General features: G+C 52.6%; 9 protein-coding genes across 9 annotated transcripts; 3 read left to right on the top strand and 6 right to left on the bottom strand.

Moving 5' to 3' along the window:
* Positions 1–32: 32 nt before the first annotated feature.
* Positions 33–314, bottom strand: BBBOND_0101540 (hypothetical protein; the record flags this gene model as incomplete). The annotated part of the gene is made up of 1 exon (XM_012910557.1): positions 33–314. The coding sequence occupies one exon, from the start codon at positions 312–314 to the stop codon at positions 33–35; it is 282 nt and encodes a 93-aa protein (XP_012766011.1).
* Positions 315–692: 378 nt separating this feature from the next.
* BBBOND_0101530 (Pep3/Vps18/deep orange family protein, putative) lies at positions 693–3,614 on the top strand (the record flags this gene model as incomplete). Its single annotated transcript, XM_012910556.1, has 2 exons — positions 693–900; positions 943–3,614. 2 exons carry the CDS (start codon positions 693–695, stop codon positions 3,612–3,614), a joined length of 2,880 nt encoding a protein of 959 aa, XP_012766010.1.
* A 7-nt stretch (positions 3,615–3,621) lies between these two features.
* On the bottom strand, positions 3,622–4,891 carry BBBOND_0101520 (hypothetical protein, conserved; the record flags this gene model as incomplete). Its single annotated transcript, XM_012910555.1, has 5 exons — positions 3,622–4,029; positions 4,065–4,125; positions 4,164–4,225; positions 4,261–4,370; positions 4,483–4,891. The coding sequence occupies 5 exons, from the start codon at positions 4,889–4,891 to the stop codon at positions 3,622–3,624; spliced, it is 1,050 nt and encodes a 349-aa protein (XP_012766009.1).
* A 458-nt stretch (positions 4,892–5,349) lies between these two features.
* BBBOND_0101510 (snRNA-activating protein complex) lies at positions 5,350–6,876 on the top strand (the record flags this gene model as incomplete). Its single annotated transcript, XM_012910554.1, has 1 exon — positions 5,350–6,876. One exon carries the CDS (start codon positions 5,350–5,352, stop codon positions 6,874–6,876), a length of 1,527 nt encoding a protein of 508 aa, XP_012766008.1.
* Positions 6,877–7,445: 569 nt separating this feature from the next.
* On the top strand, positions 7,446–7,886 carry BBBOND_0101500 (ribosomal L27e protein family protein, putative; the record flags this gene model as incomplete). Its single annotated transcript, XM_012910553.1, has 1 exon — positions 7,446–7,886. The coding sequence occupies one exon, from the start codon at positions 7,446–7,448 to the stop codon at positions 7,884–7,886; it is 441 nt and encodes a 146-aa protein (XP_012766007.1).
* Positions 7,887–8,300: 414 nt separating this feature from the next.
* Positions 8,301–8,825, bottom strand: BBBOND_0101490 (hypothetical protein, conserved; the record flags this gene model as incomplete). The annotated part of the gene is made up of 1 exon (XM_012910552.1): positions 8,301–8,825. One exon carries the CDS (start codon positions 8,823–8,825, stop codon positions 8,301–8,303), a length of 525 nt encoding a protein of 174 aa, XP_012766006.1.
* A 125-nt stretch (positions 8,826–8,950) lies between these two features.
* On the bottom strand, positions 8,951–10,786 carry BBBOND_0101480 (hypothetical protein, conserved; the record flags this gene model as incomplete). Its single annotated transcript, XM_012910551.1, has 1 exon — positions 8,951–10,786. The coding sequence occupies one exon, from the start codon at positions 10,784–10,786 to the stop codon at positions 8,951–8,953; it is 1,836 nt and encodes a 611-aa protein (XP_012766005.1).
* Positions 10,787–11,082: 296 nt separating this feature from the next.
* BBBOND_0101470 (hypothetical protein, conserved) lies at positions 11,083–11,945 on the bottom strand (the record flags this gene model as incomplete). The annotated part of the gene is made up of 3 exons (XM_012910550.1): positions 11,083–11,346; positions 11,387–11,745; positions 11,780–11,945. 3 exons carry the CDS (start codon positions 11,943–11,945, stop codon positions 11,083–11,085), a joined length of 789 nt encoding a protein of 262 aa, XP_012766004.1.
* Positions 11,946–13,269: 1,324 nt separating this feature from the next.
* BBBOND_0101460 (hypothetical protein) lies at positions 13,270–13,959 on the bottom strand (the record flags this gene model as incomplete). Its single annotated transcript, XM_012910549.1, has 1 exon — positions 13,270–13,959. One exon carries the CDS (start codon positions 13,957–13,959, stop codon positions 13,270–13,272), a length of 690 nt encoding a protein of 229 aa, XP_012766003.1.
* Between the last annotated feature and the right edge of the window lie 300 nt (positions 13,960–14,259).

Here is a 14,259-nt window from a genome sequence, read left to right as displayed (position 1 = left end):
TATCGTTGTGCAGCGCAAAATAGAGATAAGACCTACACCTTCCGATTGGGGCAGATGACTGGGCATTCCATGTGTATCATTGTCTTTAAGTGTTGTTTTTCCGTAGGTCCCAGGAACCTCACGAAATGCGTGAGAGATCTCCCACGAGTGGCATTGAGAAGCCCCTTCTTTAGATAGACTCTGTTGGGATTCTTGGTTGCGATGATGGCGCCAGTTTCTACGCCTAAATTCAACAGTTTCTCTATAAATTCTCCACACAGGCCAGGCCATCGATCCGATGCTATTGGCAACAATTTCGATGGTGTGGTAGACATGTTTTACATGGTCAATGTAAACAATTTTTAAGCTGCCTTTATCCCGTGATGCAAGATTCTATGCGTGTGTGTGGATGAGACACTGCAACGGCAGTCACACATTTCGGTACAAGGACGCATATAAGTCTTAGATACTAATTAAAACATCAATATTATTAGCAAGGGGCGTGGGTGACGATCGCAAGCCGTTGCTTCGTAGCATAGAATGAGGGGTATCGAACGGCGGTACTTATGACACACAGATAAGGGCGTTTATTGCGCCGCCTGATGAAATGACAACTATAAGGTTATAATGTAAAATGTAGCTTGCCTGGGAGGGCAGTGTAGCGCTTTGTGGCTGTATCTGTTTTTGCTGTTATAACATGACGTACCAGCAGGATGCCTGTTAAGGTTTATGCGGAGCCACGGGGCTTCAAAGCTGTAAATCAACGCCAAGTCAGCTCCCTCACCGTCTCTAATAAGTCGGTGTGGTTTGGTCTGCAGGATGGTCGGATTCTGCGCTACACCTGCCCATCAAGTTCAACTCAGGATTCCAGATCAACCCATACGTCGGCTGAATGTGTGACTTTGCGCCCCAAGGCACAAGGTACGTCAAATGTATCGCATGTATTTCCTCATCGCTAAGTAGGGGCTGCTTCTGAGGTGCAACGACTGTTCGTAGACACGAAATCCTTCCACTGTATCGCATGCCTCGCATCCGGACACCACTGGTACTCCAACTTTCAAAGCCCTGACCTGGTATCGCTAACAAGTTTAAACGGGTGCTTCGTGCGCTCTGCTTGTTTCACGGAGGCGACAAGTGAGGACTTCACTGGATCGTTCCTACTAGGCACCCAGCGCGGCAGCCTGCTTGAGGGGCGCATTAACTACCGCCAAGCGAGCTTTGCCTTTCGCACGCAGTATAAGTTACCGGATGGGGAGCCAGTACTCGACATAGGCATTATTCCCGTGGTGTATCGCGGCGGACGCTGTCATGTGTTGGTGGCTTCGTCCACACGTTGCCTCTACGAGTTCTTTGGAGGCACGTCGTTCGATGACACCTTTTCGAAGTACTCGAAGACGGGTGCCAATGCGTTGCGATACGAGGTGCCGCTGGCTGGACCAATCGGGGATATCATCGTCTCCGAGCGTAGTGACGGGAGCCACGACTTATTCTGGGCGAATGCTACGGGGATAGTATTCGTGAACGTCCCGTATCGTGTGGCAGACGACGCTTCAAGTTGTTTGAAGTTCCCGCCCAGCGTGATAACCTATATTATGACGCCACAACATCCTCTTTCATCACTGCAAGAGACCAAGTTGCGACATGTGAGGACCTTCTTGCGCCGCCCCGCCATCCAGGTGCCTAGAAGCGTTGTGGTGGTCCGTGATTCGCTGCTCCTTCTATACGACGACACCATAGGCGTGGTGAACACCATAGTCGGTAAACAAGTTGGCACGCTGCCATTACCTCACGGCGCATTTGGCAAGGTGCACTGGCTGTTGCGCGACCGTTTGACGGGTGAAGTGTGGCTCCATGCCACCGAAGGCATGTTCGAGGTCAGTGTCAGCGCGGAGTCCGAAGATGCGTGGAAGCACTATTTGTTCAAGGGTGACATCGCCAACGCCCTTTCCAGCTGTAAGACCTCAGGGCAACGCGACAACGTACTACTTAAAAGCGCTTATGACTTGTACGAACGTGGGAAATACCTTGAGTCGGCGCGTATGTATGGACAGGTGGAGGCTAGCTACCCTAACTTTGAGAACATTTGTCTCAACTTTCTAAAAAAGCACCAGGAGGAAGCGGTTGTGGAGTACATCACCATGAAACTGCAGCAGCGCAATTGGTACCGGTACAATCCGCGTTTCATCATCCTCACAGTATGGATTATCGAAATGCTCGGGTACCGTTACCGGGACGTCTTCCTCACCCTGCAGGCGAGCCGCGGCGTGTCGGGCATTGACACTGGTGCCCTGGCAACTCGGTGTGAGGAGTACCGGCGAAAGCTGTTTTCCACCATAGGGTCGCTGGCGCACATTGATGAGCTGGCACCCTCGATCAACTTTCTGCTGCAGACCGTTATGGGCTGCGGGGACGAGTGTGTGGATTTCGCCCGTATCCGCCGCGATTCGTCAAACGTGGTCTACTACATGATTAACAGTGGCAACGTTGAAGGGGCATTGAGGGAGCTCATTAAGATGCCTCCCAGCGATAAGCGAGACGCTTTGGTGCTGAGGTTTGCCCCGCTGATGTTCATGGACGCCCCAGCGTTGTTTGAGCAGGCCTCGTTCAGCAAGCTGGACCCGGTGATACTGCTCCCCATTGCCCTTTTGCCGCTGATGATGCGAAATGAGCGTTACCTGCGCCACTCCTTGGGCATGGTGGAACGGCTGCTTTTTTCCAACGAAACTGCGCACGAGGAGTCGAAGCGTTCGCTGCTGTGGTGCTGCTACATCCTTCTTTTAGCTAACTTGGAGACTGAGGAGCCCTTGTTGGAAGTACTCAACAAGAATCTGGTAGATTTCCGCCACATTGACCTCGCTATAGCACTTCGCTATCTAAAGGTCAAATCGTCAACGGACAGCCGGTGGTCTGTGCCCTTTATTGTCTTGCAAAGTTTATGCGGCATGAACGAGGATGCGCTGGAAATGGCGCTTTCCCAGAACAATATGGAATTGGCGAAACAGTGCGCAATGAGGCCGTCAGACGAATTTACCCGTTGCCGTCTCTGGCGCTACATTCTGCTCCAGTCTTCCCGCAATGGCGAGGCATCTTTGGGCTCCATCATTGACACGTCAAACGGACTGCTACAAGTGCACGACCTTTTGCACCTGCTCCCAGAAGACACGAAATTGGGCGACCTGAGCAGCATCATCTCGAGGTCTGTGGCCGAGTATGAATCCGACCTGGAGGAGCGTCGCCAGGAGGTTGACCACCTCTGCGCATGCATCGCCGAGACCAAGTCGGAAATTGAGATGGCTTCTCGCCGCTGCGTTAGCCTGCCCGTGGACAGAAACTGCATGTCATGCTCTCACCCACTGCATACAGGTCATTTCATCGTATTTCCCTGCGCGCACGCATTTCATCGTTCCTGCGTGGCTACAACGCTTCGCAGTTTGCTGAGCGGAGCTGATCTGTTAGAGCTAAAACGCCTGCACAGGGAATTCGAAAGGCGAGTGGATGAGCGTAGCGTATCGGCATACAACGAGTACCTGTCGAGGGCATGTGTGATTTGCGGCTACCCCGCTGCACTCTTGGCCTCGAAGCCTTTCATTGCCAGCGTGAACGCGGTCCAGGAAGATTTGTGGGCAATAAATTAGTTTGCGATTAGTTCTTAAAACACTCGGGCCGCCTGTACACCTGGAACTTTTTTGAAAATGTCTCCTTGGGCTCAACAGGCGTGCGGTCTTCGAGATTGCGGTACACGGGCGTGAGTGGGAAGTTCTCTTTTGACGGAATTATGTACAAAAACGGCGGATCCAGCTTGAACTTTCTATTCATGAGCAGCGGTTTGTGCGCCTTGGTAACTGCGATTTCGCAGGTGTCGCTGCGGTACTTGGGAATAGTTACCAACTGGATGTACCGCTCTTGGACATCCTCCGGCGTGCGCTGCATCTCCCACGACAAGTACAACCAGGGGTCCCCGTATTCGGCGTCGTAGAACTCGGCAAGCCGCAGGAGCTCAGCGTCGTCCTCTGACTCCCACGGCATACCCTCGTTTGCTAGCGGTTTGGCCTACTCCAGATGAGTCTGCTCATCACCAACCCCACCTGAAAGGTACTAATATAGTCATCGTATTTGCCAAGCGGCCACATGCCGTGGTTGTATAACCTGCAGTTACCATGTGTTTTCCCACGCACTCGACGAACGTGATATGCTTGAAGATGGTGCGCCGCTGTTTGTTGGTCATGCTGCTGTTCGCATAGAGCTCCTACGGGATATGAGTTGCCGTATTATCCGCCTGACCTCCATAGTGCTGCTGATGAATTCGTTCCACGATTGGAACGATTCAGCTATGAGCTCAGCTCCTTCCGTGATACCTGCTGCATTAAGGAACTCCAAGATGCCCCATCCTTCTGCACAACTATATCGGTCAAGTCTATCCAGTTGCTAGACATATCTATATTCCGTTTATGGTATGAGCTGCTGCTCGTCTACGGTGACGCTAAGGTGGTTAACGCATCGTACCTGGAGGTGGCTTGGCATGCGCTTGTGCTATGGCTCTCTTCTCATTTTCTATGTCCCGTATCTTCTGTTGCTTCAGAAACATCCGGAATGTCTTCATATCTAGGTAGCGTAGAGGCCGCTTTATGGGCGGGCCTGCGATCATATGGCGCGCTTGTAGGCAGCACATACCGAGCTCCTCCATCGAGTTATCACATCGCACAGCCGAAGTTGCGATTGACCTGATAGCGCCGGAGAGCTCTCTCACAGGACGCGTTGATAGTGCAGCGGCGCATTGGAGTGGTCTATTACAGGTGTACACTGCCACAGCGTACGGGCTGACATTACCGACACAGTTTCCCAGACCGATCCAAAAATTGGCCCTGTTGAGGCACTGTAGCCGGCTATGACCAAGTATCTCAAACAGTATCATGTGTTGTTTGCTGTATGTGTGAGACGTAACAACAATAAGAGCGGATTCTCCGGCAGGCCTCCACAATGTCGCCGACAAGATTCCACAGCACCTGTTCACATAGTGACGGCTGAGTAGCGCCAAGTAAGTGTGTACACGCTTGTGTTACTTTGGCGCTGTCTGGGACGCGAGTGAAGTCGGTAGTAGGTGGTTATCCCGGGTGTCGTGGTGTAGGCGCCTTCCACCCTGCCGGCGGGAGGGCACGCGCCAATGTATCGTTTGCACCTTCAAGCGTACAGAATTAACGAGTGCACAGTTTTACAAGACATAATAGGCCTGCTTCCAGTTTTTTGTTACACATCTTACTGGGCCAAGGTGCCGCAGGGTGTTCATATGTAACGTTGTAACTACTTCCGCGCCTACGTTTATAGTGATAGTTCACTTCGTTCTTTAAAATCGCATTATGACCCCTCGACAGGATGGCCTGGAGCCAATCTGGGCCTCAATTCCAGCGCGTTCCGCACTTCGACATTTGTGAGCTGTTTGACCTATCGAGCATCATAATCGTAGACGGCGAGCGGAGATGCACTCGACCTCCCTACTGCCACTACGAATCCGACCATGAAGCTGCCCTGGAGTTGTCAAGCTCACTCTACCCAGCCCCGAAGCACCGTCGGACGGGCGTAGGTTCAGTATCGGTACTGGCGCCTCGGCCCCTGCCGCCTGAGCTGCAGCCAACGGTGATCCTTGATTGTGACCTTAAGAAGGATTTGCCGACAAGCCATGTTGACCTGTTTGCGTTCAAGGATGAATATCGCCAGGTGATAGAGCGACTGGATGCGCTGCGGCAGAAGTCCATCGACATCAAGAAATCGCGCTTGAAAAGACAGATGAAAGGAGTTACCTCTGCCTGCCTCACGCAGCTGTGCCAGTTGCGGACGGAAACATCGTTGAAGCGCTACTTATCGCAACCTATCCGCACACCGACGATTACAGAGGTCATTTGGGATGCCGCCAACATGAACTTGCGCCACATGGCGAAGATACGGAGGGAACAGGGCCAGAACGCCCGTAAGCGTTTAGACATAACCGTCGACGAAGATAGCAATGTTTGGTCGGAGAAACGGCTACACAAGTTGTTCGCGGATATTGTCACCCTCGATAGCTACCAGTTGGTTATTGGCGAGCGACGGTATGCGTATCGCAACATGCCACATGAGCTAGAGACAACACGGCCGCTGATCCTTACGGGCCCACAAAATCAATCGAGCGCGCCGTTGTTACACCAAAGCGCCACCGAACGCTACCTCGAGGAGCAGAGCCGATCGGCTCTCATCATGGCTGCGGATGACGAGCTGATAGTGACAGTTACTCTTTATCATGGTGTCAGAGGCCACAAACTGCGCGAATACGACATACTGGCGTCACAAAGCCTCGCCGACCTGCGCGACGCGTTCCGCTGCCCCGCCGAGATCCGCCCAGTGGGCGTCGACCTCGAGGTGCGCGGCTCCTGTTTTATGTTGAATGGCCAGCTGTTCCCCGACCTCCGTGGAGACGCGTGCGACTACTCAGAGCCCCTTTTGCACTTCTATCAGCAGTTCAAACCGGGCGCACTACACACGAGCGAGTGTATCGAGCAGAGCGATGCAATTCTGTATCATATGGAGCTGCCAGTGTATATTCCTGGGTACCTGCTGCACCACGGAGACTGCGAGCACAGGATGATGATAACGGCTGTACGAGCATTCGACCGCGTGCGCGACTGTCCATACGAGCCCTGCTACCCCGTATGCGTCTTCATGCCACGCCGGCGCTCCGTGCAGTGCCACATCTGCGAGCTCAGGGAAGCCGACAAGTCCGTGTTCAACAGTCTGGCGCTGCCTCAAATCCCGTGTTACCTATGCGACGACTGTTACGGTCGGTTCCAGCGCCTAGGAACGTTGGATGGTGTGTATCGCTCCGATGGCCTGGCGAAAACTGCGGCGATCGAGTTTTGCGAGGAGTGACAATGGACCTTAAGGGCCCAATACTTATTATAATTTAGTCCCAATCGAGCACATCGCGCCCGACGTACTTATGTCGCTGTTGTGAGCGGCTTTTATCGAGTTTTGCTGCCCCCAAACGGGCTGCGGCTCTGTTGGTCGGCGTGGCCCGCAGCCACGATTTTAGGCGGCGGCTGTGACCACTTTTTGGCACTTTACTAGATGCTATAGCCTCAAATAACCACCAGTTCGGATGTCTTGTGAGAAATAATGGGCTCTCTGGCACCTGCTGTGCTTCCCCATTACCGACCCTGGCGTGGTGGGTGGGTCGCGCGGCGCCGGTTTCCCGGAAACCGCAGGGCCTGCCGTCATTTCACGCAGTATCGCCTTTTTCTACTTTTACGGCGAAACCTATACATCGGAATCCATCGGAAAGCTTCCCGCAAACGCTTCAGCAGGTGGGTTGGACGTGGTGTATACACCGGTTGCGTGGGTTACGTGCGTGCGTGCCTCGCCTCTGACTGAGCCGCGCCCTGCACGCAAACCGCTGATAATTACACATTGTTGTTGTGGCTCCTAACTTCTGTTGCAGGATGGCCAAGCTTATGAAACCAGGCCGCATTGTAGTCGTGCTCGCAGGCCGTCGTGCGGGCCGCAAGGGCATCATCGTCCACTGCAACGAGAGCCCGAGCAAGCGCCGCCCGTACGCTAACTGTTTGGTGGCGGGTGTCGACAAGCACCCGCTCAAGGTCACCCGCAACATGAGCAAGGAGAAGATGCAGAAGCGTATGCGCATCAAGCCCTTCGTGAAGTACATCAACGTGAACCACCTTATGCCCACCCGCTACACCGTCACCGGCCGCATCGACCCCAAGACCCTGGTGACCGACGAGCAGATGGAGAACCAGGCCACGCGCAAGGAGGCTCGCAAGGCATTGAAGGCGGTGCTCGAGGAGACCCTGAACAACCCCGACCCTGCCGACGGAAAGATCTCCAAGGATGCACTCTTCCTCAGGAAGAAGCTGAGGTTCTAACTCTGTTGCTAATCATACGGTTTACGCCAGGGGAGCGCAGTTCGTTGTTTTCAGTCCAGGGCTTGGGCCGGCCATATCCATGGCCGGCGGCCTTTTACACTTGCGCAATTCGACAAGTTTGTAGCAGTGTTTGTTATCTTATTGTGACGCGTTCGGTGCTGCGGCGTATTTCGTTGTCCATGCATTAGATTCTGCACCGGCAGCGAGGCATCGTTCATAGAGTGAGGGTCCCGCAAGGGATTTTGCGCTACATTGGTATAGAATTAAACTCGTGTGACAAGCGTGGCATCTCGTATATGCGCTATGAAACTTTTAATCCGCCTAACGTGACTGCTGCCGCGCTAGCGGTCAGCGGCGGCCTACTGTGGCGGGGCAAATACGTGGGTTTTCCGATATCGGCACTGACGGGGTGGTCTAGAATATGATAGTCTGGGACCATTCATTCGGCTCCTCCTCCTCGGCTGTCTCATCCGCTCCGAGAAGCTCCGGATTGGGCGCCTTCTCTGCGTTCTCCTGGATGATCTCCTTGAGGAAATGGTAGAACCCCTTGCTCTCCTTGAGGTCGTTGAAACGCAGAAGGATGGCCTTCTTGGTGCTGCTTAGCCGGAAGGCCACGATATGCGCGTCTATTATCAATGCCTTGTCGACGTTGCTCAGCCCCTCGACGTTATCAACGCCGAGGATCTCTTCGACATCACTCAGCGCTATCACCCGCCGCTTGTCGTCAACCTGTAGGTGTAGGCAGTCTTCTGCCAGGTCGTAGATCACGGAGCACGGCAGAGAGCTGCCGTCTGCGAACACGATGTGTGTTTCGCATCCGTTGACCATATGGTTCATGAAATACGTTTCCTCCTCAGGCTGGAGCGACTCATCGCGCGCAAATAGGGCATTGGGGTCGTACTTTCCATCCCCCTGGGCGCTGCTCGGTTGATTTCCCATCGCTGCTCCTCCCGGTGGTCTCACGCGCCGCCTCGCAGTCGCGGGCTGCGATGACACCTAAACCTTACTCGCACAGGCCCTTTATATATCGCTAAAAGCAACAATTACGTTACACTTATTTTGCGTCAGAGAAGATCGTTTGTGCCGCGAGCCTGCGGTTGGAAGGCCACTGTGTCGAGCGCGGCAAAGAGGTCGTGTTCAGGAGTGGATGTGCGATTCTTTGCAGTACTTATGGCGAGATTCTCGAAATCCAAAATGTCGTCGGCAATAGTGGTTTTAGGCGCGTTGCTCGCCTGAGACTCCTGAGGTGTGCGGATGCTGCTGACGGGGGTGAAGCTGTCCAAAAGATCGAAGGCGGGGTTTGTGAAGTCGCTGGGGATGCTCCTCAGGGGCTCGTTCTGATTGTTGTCATCCGCTTTCACAACGTCACTGGCGAACAGGTCCAACTCTGATGCGCTGCTAGTATTTACGCCCTCGCCCGCAGTAGGACTTTTCCGTTCGGTAGGGCTCGTGGTACTGATCAGGTTGACATCTCTCGGAGGCACATTCGCCGCGCTATTCAGCAGTTGCATCACCCTGTATGCCTTGTTTTTCAGCTGGCTCTCCTCGCGGCATTTGACCAGGATGGGCTGCAGCTCGGTGGCGAGATGGCTGATGACATCGTCCGCCATATTCGCGCGCACGATCAGCGCCTCGAAGATGCAAAGAATCCTCAGCTGCAGTTGCCACCTGTTCGCCCTGTTGTTGATGCTCCGTAAGAGTTCATCCACCACATAACGGACGTTGGCGTCCTTCAGTTGCATGAGGAAGTCGTCGATTATCTGCTGCGACGGCGAGACCTTGATACCGCTGAACGTGAGAATGTCCTTCACGAGCTTCGACTCAATCTCGCCCGATACGTCCTCCACCGTGCTGTGCTGCGCGTGCGCATCGGGTATGAGCGACGGCAACAAGGTACGTTCCGGCTGGGTGTTGAAACTTGGCTGGACGAACGCTGGGACGGGTCGATGGGTGTTTGCGAAGCTGCCTGCGTACGGTTCTTGCATCGTGCTTTTGCGTTTGTCAAAGGCCGACGTGACGTGCCTCTCGATCTGATCCAACGTCGTCGACGTGAATGCCGAACTGACGCGTTCTATCTTGTCCATTATGGAAGTTGGAATGAACCTATTGGCGACATCGGAGATTACCTTGAAAGCCTGGTTGCTCGTGGACTTGTTTACAGGCGTCTTCGATTTGAAATTACCGAACCCCTCCATTTTGCGACCGGCACCGGCATTACCGTATGCTGGGCTGCCCACGGCGGTGTTGCCAAATCCCATATTACCCACGCCGCTGCTAGCAATACCGCCCTGATTACCGTAGGCCGTGTTGCCGAAGCCAGTGCTAGCAATACCGCCCTGATTACCGTAGCCCACGGAATACGTGTTCGGAAGGGAGTAGTTTTGATTTGCAGGATTTGTGCTCCCGAATTGATTGTTAGCTGAAGACTGGGACATTGGCATGTTCCCAAAGCCGATCATGCGGTTTTGAGGAGGGATACTAGGCGGCACACCGCCAGCGGCCGACGCGTTCTGCTGTCCATATATCACCTTTAGGAGGTCTTCCACCTCGTTTCGGACCATCTGACATAGGTAGTCACCGTTGTGTTCGCTGTAAGGAGCCTTGTACGTACGCGCTTCGATGACGGCGTGACAATGACACACCTTGTTCCTGTTGAACTCGTGCGGTAGCCGGGCGCACAGGTTTTTCAGCAATTTCAGGCATTTGAACTTTATGTATGGTTCATTCCGCGCTAGCTTTTGCAGCAGATAATCCTCCACGGTCGGCAGTATAGCAGGGTCTCGCAGGACCATGTCGGTGATGTCCTTGTACACATACCCCGGCGTGGGCTCCGAGGTCGCCGAGGTGGCTCTGCTAAGCAGGTTGCGCTGCGAAGCGCTGAGCACCTCCTGTTGCGCCATGGCGTTCGCGTTTGCTCTGGCTCTGCCGCGATTCGCTCCACCCTTGGAAGCGAAGAGTGCACCAGTAAAGAGATACTCTGGATGGGAATAGCACCCGCGAACCGCTTTGATGCGATGTGTGTATATTGAATCCGCAGACGCTTTGGTGCGGGTTTAACCATACGTTCTGGTCGTGAGCCGTGACCTCCTGTGTGTGTGACAGGCCGACCGACTGCGCGGCGGAGACATGAGGCAAAAAACGGCAGCTAAATTACTATAAATAGACGCGAACTGCTCATTTGAATTGGTTATACTTATCATGTTGTAGTGGCGGCGTATTCCTTGAGTCCGTAAATGTAGAGATACGGATTTTCTACACTCAGCCTTTCCACATCGGCCGCATCTCCATCCGCGCCTTTACCGGTCTTGTACGGAGGCGACCATCGCCATTCGCCTCTGACGGATCCGACTGGGCTCACATTTTGTCGTAGCAGTGTTGCCGTCGCTACATCGCATCTGCCTCCGTTCGCCTCTCCGACTGCATATAGGTCCGCTAATACCCTGGCCTTGAAGGGTCGCAGCTGCGTAGCATGTGACGTGCTGGGTGATAGTGTTTCGCACCTTGAATTGTACGTGTTTTACCATGTAGCACAGGTTGTTCCTGGTGACCATGTCGGTGACGTAAAACTTCCCATTCACGCTCACGACCCGGCCTGTATCGGTGCTTGAGCACGAACTATCCGAATGACCGTCGTTATGTACATTGCGATAGTTCTCGTTGGCGCTGCGGCGATCGGTTTTCCACAGTAGGCAGTTGACTCCGTGGAGAGGCAGCGGATGCAGCGTTTCGAATAACGTGCGAATTTGGGGCTCACGCCGCGCAAAATCGGAAAATATGCTTATAGTTATGTCCTCCGGCTTGGGAAAGCGTTTCTGATGTGAATGCCATGGGTACTTGTCTATGCTTGGCCAGTAGTACTCTGAGCGTTGTGTGCGGTAATGTGTGACACATACGAGGAGTACGTGGATTACGGGCACGGTATACAGGTTTGTACTGCCAATAGTAGGGATAGAGGATGTTTTTGAGCGGACGCGGATGAAGACGGTGTGTACCAATTGCGCTATGGTAATATATCGTCTTCGTCGTCGCTGTCACATTACCGCCTCTCCTGGATGCCATCCCAAAATACTCAATGTGTGCGACGCTGCGTTGCCGAGCATTGTAAGGCGCGCTTCACAGCGTTTCGACCTAGCTTACTCGAAATTGCGCAGGTCGATAATTAAAATGGCCCCCTGTGACACGGGCTTGTGGTGTAGTGGTATCACGTTCGCTTCGCATGCGAAAGATCTCGGGTTCGATTCCCGACGAGTCCAATTTTTCAAGACCCCTCCTCACTTCATACATATGCCGTAAAAGTATCTTTTATATGTGTTAGCGTGGAACATGACTACATATCATCAGTTGCTTTGAATTTGACCTCGCTCGGGACATGAAACTTTTTAAATGTGATGCATCCAACGACATCGAACTTGCACGATGCTTGTGCTACTAGAACGCTGTTTACGGTATTGGATGCCACAATCGATTTGTTGCATGGCGGCCATATTCTTAAGTGGAAGGATTTGACCGAGAAGTAATCGAGCGTCTAGTGGAAATACCATCCCCGCCCACAAAACTGGATCATAAGGGCGAAGAGAGCCTATAAGAAAATGCCTCACCGTGCAATAACAAACGAGCAAAGATGATGCCAGCGTCCACAATATAAGCATATACACAGGAATATACTAATCTTTGTTTCAGGTTGTATGGCATCGTATCTGGACATGTTTGACCATGTCAGCCGCTGCCGCTAACTCGTCTCACTACCTTCGCGCCATTTATATAAACTGCCAGCTCAACGTCGTGCTGATTACGAATATCAGGCGTCCAATCCGTGATGGTATCCACCCTTTCTGGGCAATGTGACTATTCACAGTCATAGTAGCCTGGGTTTCGTGTTCCACGTCGGATGGATTGGCGTATTGAAACTCGGCACTTGGTTCGAACTGCCCATTTGAGATACTCCGCCGTCTACGTGGTTCAGATGCCTAATGTCTCTCACGCAAGATGGTTTTGATTAGTCATTCCGATATGCACGATGACGATGGTCTTCCTCAGACATACGGATGGCTTGTCAAACATTCCCACTATTTACCGATATGGGCGGATTGCCGGGCGGAATCCTGCACTACGGCCACGAATAAGCTTATAAATACGTCCACGGCATTGCTTACTGCTGTACTTATTAGTTTAACCGATTAGCAGTTTACAACAATAGGCGTAGGGGATTTACACTTATATCAACACATACTTAATAAGCGGTGTGAGAATAGGCCCTACGACAAGCCGAATAAACATGACATGTAGCCCATCAAAGTGGAATAGCCGCTCCTAAATCAGATACTGTGGGCGTACCGGGATAATACATGTTACCCGACCCGAGCGCAGTGTATGTGCTAGACGGTCAGCGGAATCCTATCTTCATGGAAGCGTCTATGGGCTTCATGTTAACGTCAAAATCAACTTCCGATACCGGATAGTTTCCATGTTTACCAGCTCCCAAATCAGGATTATTCGATCCACAGAAAGCCCAGAATCCTGTGAAGTCGCATAGCGTTATCAGTGTTCGTAAATATAGACCTCTCAACGCTTTGGGGACATCAAACCCACTCATGCCAGCGCGGCGTTGTGGCTCTACGTAACCCAATGCTTGTGTCAACTGCTGCATACGCTTACAAGCAATAAACGGCGGCAATCTCAATTTCGCAGCAAACACAGCAGCATTCAAAGATGATATGCTTGCCCGTAACATGGGCGCAATACCCACGAAGACAGCTGCGCAATCTTCCGGCTTTTGGGTACATGATTTACTCCACGCAGCCTCTGGACTGTAAGCAGACTCGTATTCGCCTGGGCTTTTAATATCATCCAAGAATATCTCGGTACCATGAACAACTTTGTCAAGGTTCTCCACAATGGCTCCAGCAGTGATGCCCTTGCCCTTTACGACGTTCTCATCGGATTCGTCAACAACCCGAAAGTACTTAGCTAACCCTCCAGGTGATTTATTAATAAGGTCGTTGCACCGTTTAACCAGCCCTCCTACGAACCACTGGTTCGCAAGCTCCGGTTGATCCAGGAACTTTAGTAACATGTTTAACTTCTTCGAGGGCTGGCATCTCCATCTTGTCAACAGTTTTGTCTGCCAGGGAACTGAAGAGTGCGGCACACAATGCTGCTACGTTTCTTTTAGCATCATCTCCCTTCAAGGCCATCAACCAGTCAATTCCCTCCTTCAGGTTGCGAGGAGCCGCAATCAACGAATGCAATTCCATTTTGCAAAGATTCTTCTGATAAGGTGACCTCTATAAACATGTGTTGTTACGCTGTCTGCAGAACAGTATATAAGACAGAAAGCGTATTGAAGCACCTGTGTCCTAATCGAGGAGACGGA

Source organism: Babesia bigemina, assembly GCF_000981445.1.
Source record: "Babesia bigemina genome assembly Bbig001, chromosome : I".
NCBI lineage: Eukaryota > Apicomplexa > Aconoidasida > Piroplasmida > Babesiidae > Babesia > Babesia bigemina.
The sequence above is the reverse complement of the archived record's forward strand: the minus strand, read 5'-3'. Positions and strand labels throughout refer to the sequence as shown.